A 15,635-nucleotide genomic window follows, 5' to 3' on the forward strand; every position below is an offset into this window, starting at 1 on the left:
TGCCGGCGAGGGACGGTCGGTCTGGGTGAACTCGTAGGTGGAGTCGCTGTTTTGTGAAGCATTTTCGCGGGAGGCGTCTGCTTTCCGGTCGGGTGTCTGTGAACGCCACGTGCTGCGAGCGGGCAGTGCAGTCCAAGAGTCTTGATCGGCACAATCAAACCAGAGTGAGACCTAATCGCCAGTGACATCCAACCGACGAAGCAGGACATAATTCTTCGTTTCAGCCACTAAAGTCAGATTGGCCGGGCGTGCTGGGGCGACGAACTCACGCGCAGAGTTCGCCCTATGAGCTGATCAGTGCTGGGTCTCCGTGACCCAGCGTCTTCATCGATCGGGCGGTGACTGAGCCAGGCGAAAGGTGGCCCGTTAGCGATAATGTACCTGCTACTGCGTCGCAGTTATGCCAATTTTCCAACATGGGGAGGTACAAACTCACCGCTGTTATATTGGGCGCGTAGTGACTGCGACTGTGGATTTGCCCATAAGCCAAAATAAAAGCAGCAATCTTTGTCGTGTGCCTAAATCTTGACACAGTTACAACAAGCAAGCTTAATGCAAGCCTCTAGACTAATTGTAACTTTTTGGAGCATGAACTTTTATGAATAAAAAATGTACGCAACAGTAAACAAGAATCAGGGTTTGGCAATCAAAAGTTATCCATATCCGAATCACGTGTGATTGATGTGTATCTGATTCGTATGCCTTGACTCAAGGAATGAAAGAGAGAAAATTATGAAAATAAGAACTTTCAGCATGGAAACCAGTTCAACTGTTCTTAATACTAAGTTGGGCCCTTAATTGTACCAGTTGGACTGTGTTTCTGTCAGAAACCTGCGGTCCCGAGTTCGACTACACATTCGAATTTAACCATTTTGAAACCAAGTTGGACTTAATTGTTTTTGTTCAATTGGTTAACCTGAGCATTGGTTTAATTCTTCCGTAGCATGAGTCGACTCACTCTGGTCCGGGACTTAAGCGTGATGAGTTTGGGATTGGTTCCGCGCCCGGCAGACCTCAGACCTGGTATGTCGGCGACTAAGCGAGCCACCTAGCGGCCGGCACTGCCCCGCCATCTGTGGTCACTTTCAGACTTTTGTCACCGGGGTGGCGAGCCACAGGGGCCACGATGTTCTGCAGCCGAAGACCAATAAGATTGCAGTATGGTGTTGAGACCATCGCCACCACCAAATTCTGGGCGCTGTTTCAAAAATCAGCACTAATCTATAGCTGTGTAGAACACAAATAGCGGTTTGCGGAAAGGCGAAGAACAGAGAACCATCAAGGAACGTTTTAGCGGTTGGCCTTCGTGTCTGAACTCAGACGGCCTTGGACTTTTCCCTGCCTGATAGGCAGTAAGCGGACAATCGAGACTTTCATATTTATATAACAAAGGTATCACGCACCAACACACATGCAAATATATATGGGTAAGAGTGTAGACATTTACTATACGTCAGTCTTCGACATGTGAAACCTTGTGACCAGTTATTATCATGCATCTAAACGACACGTGCGAAACAATAAAAACGACACTGGATTTCACTCTCTGGATTTAACAATCGAACGTTGCTACTATGCATGTCGTGACGGCACAAACGTACGCCGACGCCGAGGCACGTAGCATGCCGTGACGACACCGAAGCACGGATCCTAGCCGCGCGGACCGCAAACGGGCAGTTCGTTGACATTCTAAGCAGCTTATTCGTCAGGGGCACGCCGCATAAAAACATCAAACCCCCGCCCCTAAAAATGCAGCACGTGAAAATGTTCTTAATATAGTACTCGCGGCAACCCGGCTCTATGGTACACATTGCGCACGGGTTTCATATGACACTAGTTTCACCCGACTGAAAACGGATAAGTGCTATGTTTTCGGACAGTGTTTAAATATTTGTGGGCGGCAACTTTTGCGTGGCACAGAAACAAAAATCACCAAAAACAAACAAGCTGTGTGTTAGGTAAATCACGATCAGATCAATGCTACGGAGCTGCGGCGCTACCTCCCGAGGTGCACGTGCGCGACCACCTCCTACCTGATCTTGAGCGGCACCTCCGGGCTATGATCGCGGATGATTTGTGCGGATCCGGACCATCAGATGTTTGTCCGATCGTGCTTGCTTGCCTGCCGCATACAGTGCCTGCTTGATCAGACCCCACGTGTCCTCTGCTGATGGGGGCGGGGGAGTGAGGGATGGGTTTATCACTTAAGGTACAAACTGCACGCTAGTGTCTTTAAACAGCTCCAGCGTCTTACATGCGTTTGTCTCCTCCCTTGAATCTTATATCAGGAAGGACATCTCGTCAAGCGAGTGTGTGAGAGCCTGAATTTCGCGGCGCTTCAATACCAGTATAGGTGTAGTAGGACTCGCCGTCCACTACGACGTCCGTGGCCTGTCTGCTGAACACCGGCCTTCGGCACAAGCCACAGACGTCAGCCTTTTGAAACCTTCTTTGATGTCCAGAGACCTTCAGTGCCTTTGCTCGCTTTCTGTTCTTCAGTTCCTTAGTACCTTTTTGGTTCTTTAGTTGTTTTTTTTTTTGTTCTTTAGTTCCTTTGTTATTTTCTTGACTTATGGCTGCGATTTGGGAAGACGTTTTACTTTCAGCCGCCGTGATATGCCAACATTGCCATTAGCAGCCTTCACTAGCTTTCTCCTTTGTCCTTGTGTCATTTTCACTGGTTTTCAGCCAACTTTCTGGCATACTTAACATGCTCTCTAGTTTCTTCATTCTTTGCGATATGGCAGCACTTGTTCGGGCCAACCCAATGTCTTGAAAGAGGCGGGCAACAACAGCTTTGGAAACACCGTAATTTTCTTGCACACGTCTTGAGATATCATCACAAACCACGTGCTCATTAAATGACGCGATTTTCTTCATATGAAGAGGACAAAGTGGCATGCCACACAAGCAACTTGTCCATAGTTTATCCGCCGTCGCACATAACAAAAATGGTGATCCTGCGAGGCATACAGCTTCTGCTTGAGGAAGTCAAAATGTTCCCAAAAGCATAATGCTCCCCCATTTTTAGTATGAACTTGGACAATGAAAGCATAACGGATGACTTTAGCTTCGTGCTTGGACATCATAACGCAGCCACAACGATACAGTCCCACGTAGTTGACAGGCTTTCATCTGCGCTCTGATACCTCAAGTTATGTGAAGGGCTTGCCGTGATCACCAGTGTGCGCGCTTAGTGCTCAGATTATCTCGAAGGAGAACGCCTGCGCGAATTCTGGACAGCGGGTGACCACATGTTGGAACTCCTGAGCGCTGATCGTGCCGTTTCTGTCGATGTCGGACTCTTCTAGAATCTGAGGGTACACATAATTTGTCGGGAGTCACTTCACCGAACATTGGTGGGGTCTTAAGAAGAGGTACCTGGATAGAATGTGGGGCAACGTAAGTCTAAATTGAAAATCAACAGTGGTCGAATGTGGGGTTGATCAATGTCGACAGTCGCATCCGTTTAACCATGACTCCCTGTGCCTTCCAGGGATTTCTCAGCAACATCATCGTCGCACATTTACTCGATCTGATGAATGTTAGACATGAACATATGCCCAAATATTCGCAATTAGACCACAGGCATTGGTGTAAAATCTCCATCATAAATTTATGCACCTCTTCACCTATTTTCTCTCAAATCTTGCTTGTACCTGTAGAAGTAAGATTTGCAAGATTCTGCCCGTTGGAAATGTAGTATCAGTGGCATATAATGTCATTTCTACTTTGCTGCAGTGGGTATAAAGTGTCGTACAAGTAAAAAATATCATCTTGTAGGGGGCGTGTATGCCATGCAGTCTCCAGTGTCGGACGCCTGTTGTGTTTTGTAAAATAAGTCACCTGACGCTGTGTACCGCAACCCCCGCCCTTTAGTCGCATCCAAGGTGTTGTCGTTCGCTTAACAAGCAATTTCCTTGCTTCTATCCTGGGCCAACCCAACAAAACAGTCTTGAGCGCATTGCCGCGTTTAGATCGCAAGGGCTACCACGGCCAAGGTCACCGCGGACCGTCTGCCGTCACTGCGCGAGCCGCGACACAGTGCGCTCACCTTATCGATGACGGCGGCCTTCTCGCTGCTGGCCATGCTGGACGTCTGGGTGCGTGTCAGCCGGTCGAGCACGTAACTTAGATCGGACCTGTCCAGCACGGAATCGCCGTCGAAGTCTGGAAGGAAGAGCAACGGTCTTCCCGGCGGCTCGCCACTGGATGTATCTTTGACCGTATTATGCGCATGTTGACAAACTAATTGTTGACATGTTGACATTGTTGTCAACATATTGGCACTCATGTTGATAAACTTGGATGATGGCCACGTCACACGTGGCTATCATCCAAGTAGATAGAAAATGTGTGTTTTAGGTCGGTGATAAAAATCGGTGTTTTAGACCGCTACCTTATGGCAAATGGTCAATTTGTTGAAAAGCCCCAAAACGTCAATGTGTTAGTTGGATTATTCGGAATGACAAGATGTTTTATGGACCAGAAATTATATGTAATCCAGCAAACAAAACCTAGCAAACTTTTCAGTGGGCGATTTTCTCTTACTTTCACAATGTGAAACATAACACCGTCTTCAGCTGAATTTCGCTTATGCTAATTAAATGCACGTGGTACATGTGGGGGTATTTATACGGACCATATAGGCGGAAGGCGTAGCTGCTCTTCAGCTCGTCTGGGGCCGAGCGGCTGAACACCGACAGCATGTCCAGGAAGTCCTCGAAGCTGAGACAGTCGTCACCCTCCGAAGAGAACATCTCCAAGATCCTCTCGCCGAAAGGGTTGCACTGGAATCAAAACAGCACAGTGATAGTGCTGCCCTGCAGCCGCGCAGGAGGTTCTCCTACACGACGTAAAACATATGACGTGTGGGCCATTCCATCACGAACTAGCACTGCGCACCTAATTAAAAAGCCAACGTGACAGGCTTGCTGGCATTTGTCTGCCCTCTCCGGGCCTCACACCAGCTGATGTCCCGCGTTCTGATGTCCACGGCGAGCAGACGCCGGTGATGCGCCTGGAACTGGACCAGAGCTCACGCCGCCGCGGCCGCTCACCTGCAGAGCAGACGCCGGTGATGCGCCTGGAACTGGACCAGAGCCCACGCCGCCGCGGCCGCTCACCTGCGGAGCAGACGCCGGCGATGCACCTGGAACTGGACCAGAGCCCACGCCGTCGCGGCCGCTCACCTGTAGCTCCGGCACGCGCTCTCTGATGAGCTGGCTGGGGAGTCGAATCCGACGGTCCGTGTCGACTGATGTCGGGTCCATGTGACGGAACAGAGACGACGCCCTGCGAGCAGAGAGGCAGGACCAGTCTCCGGCACTTTGCAGGGTTCAGTTCACGCCAGGTGTGACGACTGCGACGCGCAGAGGCACTTTGACCTCGCTTCTGTTCGTCATGTTTTTTTCGCCTGTCATGCTTTCAGATTCGCAACGTAATCAGGGTTCCGGATGAGGGTCCAGAATGTTTTCGAAGTTGAAACATCTAGCACATGGACATAAGACAGGCCTGTTTCTTACATCATCTAGGAGCTTTTAACAGTGTAAGCTGGGTGCGAGGTAAGTGGACACTGGTCTTGACTAAAAATGATGCACTGTATTCGCTGACGTGTTTAAAGGCTATGTTATGCCTTATCAAAGCTTTTTTTATAGGACCTAAAAATCCAGCGAAAGGATAACTAAGAAACAACGGCCATGTTCAGCTGAGCGATGTACACTGCACAAAAAGCTTTAGCTACCAGTAAGCAGTGCGTTTGTGAAAGATGCATGGGCACGGGTGCCGATTTTTATTCTTTTGGATTGACCTCTGGCCCCTCAAAGCCCAATTCAAACCCCAACTGATGGGTTTTCCCGCCCCCCCCCCCCAAACCTACTGAAGTAAGAACAAGCAGAACATCAAAAGTGAAACATCAAAATAATGTAAATTCTAGAAGCTTTTTGTCATTGTTTCATAGGTAAAAGGAGCAGAGAAAATACAAGCTGCGATGTGATGTCCACTTGATGGCAGCTGACGGAGAAAGTCATGCTTTTAGACTTCCGCATTCGTCCTGTGTTTACTGGAGTACACTTTATCTTTCTGCTACATGCTGCATGTGTTTAATTATCCCATTCATGTGTTCTGTTGACTGTGGTGTAGTTTTGTGCTGTTGCCTAAGCATTTTATCATTATTTACATATTTTTGAGATTCTGCAGACTCAAACAAGCTCCGTTTGAATAATATTCTGCTATTACACCTTATCGGAGAAATAAAATAAACTGGTCAAATTAGCACCCCAAAACGTGACGAATTTCCTAGCCGCTTTGTTCTGAACAACCATTGCAATGTGCTGACCTCCACTTCGACGTAAATATTTAGCGGACCAGTTACGAATGCTTAATGATCGATACCACCCGACTAAACCGACAGCGGTAATCATTGAATAATGATCCTCAAAACAATACTAGCCTTGTCGAACATGTCCAATGCGAGTGCTACGCTGCAACCTGCAGCCCGCCTCACGGATTCCAGCCGAGGTTTCCGAGGCGGCTTGCAATAGCCACACATAATAACTTACACTCTTTATTCCCGAGACCGTACACATCTAACGACGTCTGAAGCCACAAATATCGACCCTACGTCGATTACTGAACCTTGATTTCAACCACCGAAGCCCAGCAAACTAGTAATGATGCTCGACGACAACATCTCCCGGCGAGATAGAGGGAGAAAACACATTGGTGCAGGGGTTTAGTTTTCTTTTTAGCCATGGGAGCCCAATTTTTGAACTTAGGGAGAAAAGCGGTCAAATCTTGGGAAAACCTGCTTTTGTGTATTTTAGAGGCATATCTAGCCATTTTCACTGCTCAACTTCCAAATGTGCTTTGAAAAACTACACCCCTGTGATGAAGGCTCAATGACGGTGACCTGCCACAAAGTCGCCACCACGTTACTTACTGCCCAGCCACAACACAACTCCAAAGTGAAAGGCGTCAGAGTCAGGAAGCAGATGGATCAAAGTCACTGTAAGATGATCACCAGCTCACACCAACCACGCGGCGGTACCAGATTTCTCGAAGATTTCGACCATATTGAAGACGAGTTGCAAACTACGTCGCATTCTGGTACTGCTCAATGTACAAATTAAGATACCTAATGAAGGGCATTGGGATCTCCACAGCCGCACTTTCGGAGCTAAGAAAAGTTGTATTTCTGGCACATCATTCCGACAACAGCATTTAACAAAAAACAAAAAACAATCACGAAGGATGCATACGTTGCTCAATGTTCAAAACACAAGAACGTACAGCATTCAGACAATAGACAAGCACGCTAATGGCAAATGTCAGGTGCATATCTTTAATCGTCCTGACCACTTCAGCTGTGCAGTCGGTTCATACATATGCCAATCCTGGTGGGAGGTCCGTGAGTCAACCCTGACTTCGGTAGCGCGCTCCTATGTTAGCTCCCCCTCAGGCGATGACGGCCACTGGAGAGTGATCACCTCGGCCAGGATGAGCGCGGCGCCGACCAGCGCCTGCGGCGGTTGGGTAACGGATATGGCCCGTCCTCGCGAGGATCCGTCGGTACGGTCTCCCATTTGGGGGGCACTCCTTCGCTCTGAACCCTCAGAGCAGTCGTATGATCTCCGGGTCCGAGATATCGGTGTAGGCCTCCGTATGCCTGCGTGCTGTGGCAGGCACCCTGACACCAAGCGCGTGGTCGAGACCGTCCCGGAAGGGCACCAAAAGTAGGACCTCTGCTTCGCGCAGTGTTCAGCCTACGCTGGCCGCCGATCTTGAGTGATCTCATCTGTACTTTGCTGCGCGAGGACAGCCATGCTCCTCGTGCGTCGACCTCGTCACGTGCTGGGACATTTTATTTTTACTCACCCGAATTGTATTAGCACCAACGCTTAAGTTACCCAGTGGCTACGAGCAACTCTGGACGTGGTTGTCACCAACTCTCCTTCTTGGTTCCCCAGTGGGACTAGTTCCTGACCATCGCGAAACCTCTGCTTGCCAAGCTTGTACCATCTCAGGATGTCCGCATTCCCAACCCGAGAGCTAACGCTGTGTCGGACACGATTAAAGAGATCGCGCCGCAGTCGAGAAATGTTTCAAAAGTAAGCTCGGGTGAAACCTCGGGACCAGAGATGTGCAAAGACAGCACTGGTTACTATCACCGCAGCGCCAACAAGATTCAAGAACCAGCATAGCAAGAGGGGGTATAAACTGCAAAGAAGTGCCAAAACCACACCGTCAAAACATCACATGGCGAGCCAGACGAAGGGGCGTCGCCTACAGAGCGGAGAGTGCCTCGGCTGAACCCCCCCCCCCCCCTCCCCTGGGGGCCGTGGGTGTGTCGGCGATTGATGCGGGCCGCCGTTCTGAGGCAGGGGCGGAAGGTGGTGTCGTCGAACGTAGGGAACGTGATGCAGAGAAGACGACATAGAGACACGGAGATCGCGCACGGGCAGCTCAGAAAATGAGCAATAATGATAGCTTTAGGAAAATAAAATCACAATTAGATTTCAATTAGACAAATGAGATAACGATTACATTTCAATTAAACAAATGAGCAATAACTGACAGCAGATTGGCGTGATAACTTTAACAATGCGCTTTGAACTGAACTGGTTATAAACAAGAAATCCGTACCTTCTAAATGCATACTAACACATATTTTGGCCGCAGGCTATCTCACATATGCTTTGTTATGAAAGTTAGACCACAAGGATATCAAATAGCCTAGATCGACATACGCTGTAAGATTACATCCACAGGCTTGTTTGGCCTTTAGATGGCAGGCGTCATGGTCGGAATGCGTTCCGAACACTCACAACGAACCGTGAAGAGCTCAACTGCAACTGCTACTCCACAGTTCCAACAGCGAGCTAGCAAGCTCTGCAGCTCGAACGTTTGCCCACCACATGCACCGCTATCATTTGGGGCTGTCACCGCTATCGCTGTGACCTCACTCAGCACAGTCGCTTTTGGCACTACCACGCAGCTCTTTACTAGCTTCCGTGAACGGAGCCCAGATAATGTCCGCAGCTTTTCCAACTAGGTCGCGAGTGGAGCTTGCTGCGCAAATCCTGTGCCAGACATGCAACCTGAGACGAAGCGGAGGGGACGGGCCGCTGCGATGACTCCGGAGAGAGGTCTGAATGACGGTGTGCCGGTACGCCTGGTGACCCCGCGGCGGCACGGACAACAGGCGTCGGCAGAGCGGTTCTCGAGAATGCTGGCAGGTGAGGCAAGGAGTCCCGATAGGACCACACTTATGAGCATAAAGCGCACTTATTCCGGTGAATTTGCCGCCGTTGAATTGGGTGAAATGTTTTCAAGGGGCGGTTTCAACACCAGAGCCTGGCTACGAAGAGGCTAAAATTCCCAACTGCGGACAGTTGAAGTATTTATTTACAATGGTGCCGCGATGACCACGTCCAGCCTCTGGCGAAATCTTGTCAAATTTTTCTTTGGTTGTTGGTTTAGATATCCCCTTCTGCAGGAATTTAAATATCGTCTCTCTCGAGGCGAAACCAATCGAGAGCATTTGCTGGCATGCTGCTTGCACATGATTAAGCAGACACATTCTCTAATTTCACAGAAAGTTCGCCCGACAGAGCAACAACTGTTTTCATTAACAATGAATCAGCGCTTAAAAACCATAAGTCAATTCGTAGCGAAAAGGCCTTAACTCTGCTTTCTGTATGACGAGAGTGGGGGTAATCGATTCCTTCCCACTTCGTGTCGAGAATGTCTACAGTTGCGGAAAGATCACAATCAAATTTACATGGTTTTCCTTGCTTTTGTTCTCACATGTTGTTCCGAATTTTAACATTTTTCTTGATCGGCTTCGTTTCTGCCTCCCTGTAAGGCATGTTTTTAGAAGCCAGTCTCGAAAATTTTTGATGCTTTAGTAAAGACGAGAACTGACGTGAAATTTATGAAATGAACTCGCCTTCGAGGATATTTCTAGTGCTATTTGAGTATTAATGTTCACAATCAACATGATGGTGCTATACATTCATATGGATGCTATACATGGTATTGTATAATGCATGTAAATGGCAGAGACGGTTTCAGGGTTAGGGACATGGAGGAGGTAAGCAGTGGCTTCAAAACTGGCAAGACATTTCATATTGATTTATCGCATTTTCAATTTGGCGTACACATCGCCTACCGATGCTTATCTACGAGAGAGCCAGGCCCGGTTTCGGACAGAGCTAAATGTACGGCTGGACGTTAGCGAGACTTCGGGTCAGTTCGGCACGCTGTGCAAACAGCATAGTCTTAACCGATGTACACAACTTGGAACTGGTGTTTGGTTGCAATAGCTGCTTCCAACTGGAAGGCCCATGCGTTGCATTGGTAGTAACACTAGATATACATAGGAATGACGGTGGCGGTTTCAGGACGAAGAAAATGGGAGGGAATAGTTACATGAGAATAGCATGTGTCGGGACGGAAGCACACTTTCTAATACAGGATTTACATATTTATTCCATGCACAGGTTTCGATAGCCAGCATACCACGTATTGACTGCAGGGGAAGGGAGGGGGGGGGGGGGACGGATTCAGGGTAACTGGATTACCTTCACCGGATGACCCAGACATCCTCCGGTGTAGATGCCGGCGGATACTGGATCCCGCTGCAACACCACTGTTGTGGTGGACAAGCAGGAGGGCTAACAAACACAAAGTGCGCCGGCAAGGTCTCTCAGCCAGCGATAGTCGGAGTCATGCGACGGTGGCGGCGCGCCGCGGCCGCCGCCCTGGCAAGGGTTGAGTTACCCTCGGTGGGCCTATGACAAGCTTCCAAGTGGCGGGGATCTTGACAAAGCAGTCAGAGGGAAGCATGCGACCATGCTGGTCTTGAGGTCTATACGGCACCTGCTCCGCTCTCAAAACGACCCGCTATAGCGTGCGAGGCGAAGATGACCTAATCCCCCCCCCCCCAACTGAGCATCTCTTTGCATAAATTTCATGGCGGAACTATCTGGAGTCCAAACTCCAAAATAATACGCGGAAACAGCAAAAGATCTGTCCCCACAGAAAAGAAGAACATGTTTTCCTACATTTTATTTTGGGTATGCAGCCATTTAACAAAACTTGCAATCTCTTTTGGAACATAGCTTTCCTTTTGACCATGATTCCATTGCCCTCGTAAAGGATATCAGTGGCGTTTTAGAAGCGTGAGCCCACAAAGCCTCCCACACGGGATGTCAGACTTCCGAAAGGCGAGCAACGGCTGCTGATTTCAACACATTTCTTTGGTAATGGCACGAGTTTACGTGAGCGGCGAAGGACTAACCACAACGCCCACACCGCTGCGGTGCGTCACATCGGCCTGGCCTAGGAGCGCTGACCAACTCATCCGGTCGTCATGACAATGATTGCTATGCTATCTATTGACACACGTATCTGCTTAGGCCAAGAGCGCGTGGCAATCTGGGGACACCAAATTCGGTATTGGTTTTCCTGGTTAGGAATAAAACCAAAAATATTCATTTGGGGTCCAAATCCGTAACTACTCGAACAACTTGCCCTTGAATTCTCACCTGATCACTTCCCTTTTCTTCAGGTAGGTCAGCTCGGCGTACATATCAACCTCCTCATTCGTGAGAAAGGAGGAACTGGTGCTACCCATGACGCCGCTCGTTGTCCGCCACCTCTGCGAAGTGCCTGCAGTCAGACACCACCTGCCCGGCCCGCACGACTCCTGGAAACAAATATCTCTCCCTGCACTGGCGAGCCTCTGGTGGCGCGGATATCTTCACCGCTCTCTGGACCGCTGCTCGGCTCGGGCGGAGAGGACCAGCCACGTCCTCACTCCTCCGCGGAGTCTTCCCTCTGCTCGCCTCGCTATCAGGGCAGAGGACAGCCAGCGCGATAAATGATTGGCCATATCGCGACCCCAGTGACGTCAGACGCTCTCAGCGACCACCCGGCGCGATGGCCTGTTTACTCTACCGGAGCCGTATGAACCCATTATTTATCACTGGGATAACTGAATACACAGAGACGGGTAGGATATCCACACCAACAATCAAAAGGAGTCGGGCGGAAAGTCTCAGGTTCCGAGACACACACCTTAAGAACGAACATGCTACCCGGTGCACGCGCGCTCAAGAGGAGGCCTTCGAACGCGTGCCGGGAAATCCCCCACATTGTTGAAGCCTCAGACGCAGATGTTAACCATCTTGTCAAGTCTATCCTTGCGCATTTCAAGCGACTGGGCTTGCTGCCTGCTAATTGACGAAAACCTAATAGCACATTCTGTGAATCTCATCTTATCTAAGCTCCGCAGCCAAGACCAAGAATCATTGCGTTCAATCTTGTGCTCTTTCCGTGGTACCCCGTGCCCTTATTCCACCGCACCCACATTAGGACGGCTGTACACAGTAACAACCACCGTAAAAAGTACTCATTTACCGGCAGTTGCGTATGACACATGCCTGCTAAACAAATTAGTGTGAAACGGAGGCGACATGATCGGCGAACGTGCGACACTCACTGTGTGAATGTCTCTCTGCACACATTGTATGAATGCCTCTCTGAATTCACTGTATGAATGTCTCCCTGCACACACTGCATGAGTGTCTCTCTGCACACACTGCATGAATGCCTCTCTGAATTCACTGTATGAATGTCTCCCTGCACACACTGCATGACTATATCTCTGCACACACTGCATGAATGTCTCTCTGCACACACCGCATGAGTGTCTCTCTGCACACACTGTATGAGTGTCTCGCTGCAAACGTATGCTTTCGTACTAAAAAGCCTGCTTAAACTTGGAGCGACCCGCTGCGTTTGTTTGTCCTCGTTATGCCTGCGGTAACATGACATGGGACAACCCAGTGATATGTCGTATTCTGTATCTTATTTCTAACTTATGGATCGCAATTGTTATGGCCAAAACTCCTCACAATGCGAACGCAGTGCTTAACTTGAGCAAACGGAATTTTCTGGACGTCATAGGAGCACGGCTGCCTGGAGTATGAAAATCCCTCTTGCTCCCATTGTAAACAGTGGGTCACCTTCGCGAACACAGTGACTACTATAACATCACCTGAGCGGACAAGGTCGTGACGTGACACTAGCCTTATGTGACGTGACCTGCCACCGTCCGCTGTCCACGGTCAGCGGGTGGGCGGGCGATGGGACAGTCGCATCAGACGGGAGCCGCGGCCTGCTCGGCCTGCGTCGCGGCTGCCTTCATGGTCAGAGCTGGCTGATTGAGAGTGACGCTATGGCTTGACAGCCGGCTCAGACTGGAGCCGCGGCATGCTCGGCCTGCGTCGCGGCTGCCTTCATGGTCAGAGCTGGCTGATTGAGAGCGACGCTATGGCTTGACAGCCGGCTCAGACTGGAGCCGCGGCATGCTCGGCCTGGGTCACGGCTGCAGCCATGGTCAGAGCTGGCTGATTGAGAGTGACGCTATGGCTTGGGAATGTTTACAACAGTGGGTGGTCTTAAACAGTGCGTGGCCGCCTAGTTCTAGGCCACCCAGACGCGTATGACGTACTAGAAATGTCGCACGCATTCCGCCTATTCAATACCCATATTGCGTTTGTCGTTATATAAGTATGACCATTGACTTATCTGTGCCAGTAAGACGTTAACACGAGTCGCTGCGTCAACGGACAGCAGTTGACTCTCAAACACTTAAACGCGTTAAATTGCAAGTTTTAAACACGACCGCGTTTTGTGCTGCATAATGCAGGCATTTGGGTAGCTCTACCAGTTAGACGCAAACAAGGGTGGGAACCGAATAACTTAGAAATAGCTCCGTAAACGAGGAAACCGATGCAAATAAAAAACATTCCACTACAGGAAACATACAAGAACACCGCTATAAAGGGCAAAAACACGCACTCAAGGATCGCCAGTTTAGCTCACACGCATTAATTAACAAGACACCTTGCGGCGAGTTGAAGCACTACAAGAAAGTCAGCCCGTCCGCTACGCAGTTTTGACATGGCCAGTCTGGTAGTGGCTCTGACGTCATACAACCTTCCATGACGTAATCAAACGACGACGTATTAAGGAGTATATTTACTTAATGGTGAAACCGTGTTGTCTTAGGACGCCTTTTGCGCTTAAAAAGCTACCAATAGTTACAGGGGGATTTCATATCTGATCTTTCATATCTATCCCATCACATCTAATGTTCGCCTCAAAATCTTCCAATGCGGAGCATTCCCTTAAACGGGCAAGATACCCCGAATGGATAACAACAGCAGACGGCATAGAGCCGCCCCCGAGCTACCCACCTTGTGCCACGGAGCGGGCCGACCGACCAGCCTCACTTCACGTTGGCCACCTGTTTGTTCGATGCCGCAGGTGTGAAACGACTGAAACGCGACACCAGCGCATGCGCTTGCGCCAAACAATGCTCGACTGGGGGCCGCGAAACAATGCATCATACATGGCCGGGTCAGAGGAGGCCAAAGGCGGAGGAAGAGGGACAAGAGGGGTCTGGCCGGTGTACTCGTCTTCAGCTTAAAATGTCCACAGTTCATTAAGTCCACGATTCATAACGTTCACTGATCGAATCGGACTCATGTAATCTACCAATGCGTGAAAAATGCAAATAGGTGGTATGTTCCTTTTAAGATGCTTATGTATCTTACTTGGTACGCGGGAAGTCATCTTCTTGTGTTCAGCCATAGAAAACTAGGTGTGCTACGTAATTTCGTATGTACATGCGTGAAGCACGTTCATTTTCTTCATATCATGGTGAATCCAGTCATTTTAAGACTAAATACATCGGAGAATAATGAGGTTGAATTACCTGTTAAATGTCGTCATAATTATAGATGACACTTAATTCCAAAAGACATTTTCGGTTAACCCGCTGGTAGATGCGATCAGATGATGGCTGATCGGTAATGCATTGTTTTTGCTTTGACAATCATGAAGGAATTCAAAACATTCTTGCATGCAAAAAACTGTTTAGAATGTGATGAATAAGTGTAACAAGCGTCTCAAATTGAATAATCAATGGAAATGACATATACGACACCGGCGGTGCGACAAATTATGTTCGGAACAAAGCATTGCACGCGGAAGTTCAGCGGCACATGTCCGACTCCTGCTCTAAGGCTAAGGAACGGGGTGAAATCGTCATCGTGTAGAACCCCTTACTTGTGTAAACGGAGCAATTTAGCCAGGCTCGTACACGCGAGCAGGCAAAACACCCTGGCGTTCGCAAACACTTTTGGGGCTTTGCGCAACACAGTAAGGTCCTTCTAACCTCATGGGAAGACCCCACGACCAATGTGGAGGGCCTGAGGCGACCAAGGGTGCCTCGGCCGATAAACAGTGAGGTCCCCGTCAACGGCGCACGCCCTCCGATAAAAAGGGGTAAACCCAAGACCGATAGAGACGGCACTTGAGCGATCGAGGGTGCCGCGGCAGACCATTAAAAAGGCACCGGTCAACGGGGTCGAGTTCTCAGAGCAAGCGAGAAGAACCCAAGGCTAATGTGGTGCGCCCTGAACGATCGGGATTGCCCCGGCAGGCGAACATATGGGACCCGGCCAGAACAGGGGCGCTCTGAACAGACGGGAAAATAACCCAAAACAAGTGTACGTCATTGAATGCCCCCGAGTGATCGCGAGTGTGTTCATGTGTGTTCA

General features: G+C 49.4%; 1 protein-coding gene across 1 annotated transcript; it reads right to left on the reverse strand.

The window, feature by feature from the left end:
* Nucleotides 1–1,363: 1,363 nt before the first annotated feature.
* LOC119089600 (calcium and integrin-binding protein 1) lies at nt 1,364–14,314 on the reverse strand. The gene is made up of 6 exons (XM_037212362.1): nt 14,268–14,314; nt 11,550–11,662; nt 5,193–5,295; nt 4,643–4,790; nt 4,055–4,170; nt 1,364–3,314 (listed from the first exon to the last, which is right to left on the reverse strand). Exons 2-6 carry the CDS (start codon nt 11,636–11,638, stop codon nt 3,201–3,203), a joined length of 570 nt encoding a protein of 189 aa, XP_037068257.1. The 5' UTR covers nt 11,639–11,662; nt 14,268–14,314; the 3' UTR covers nt 1,364–3,200.
* Nucleotides 14,315–15,635: the final 1,321 nt, after the last annotated feature.

The sequence above is a fragment of the Pollicipes pollicipes genome, unplaced genomic scaffold (assembly GCF_011947565.3).
Source record: "Pollicipes pollicipes isolate AB1234 unplaced genomic scaffold, Ppol_2.1 Scaffold_3087;HRSCAF=3621_pilon_pilon_pilon, whole genome shotgun sequence".
In the NCBI taxonomy this organism is placed as follows: domain Eukaryota; kingdom Metazoa; phylum Arthropoda; class Thecostraca; order Pollicipedomorpha; family Pollicipedidae; genus Pollicipes; species Pollicipes pollicipes.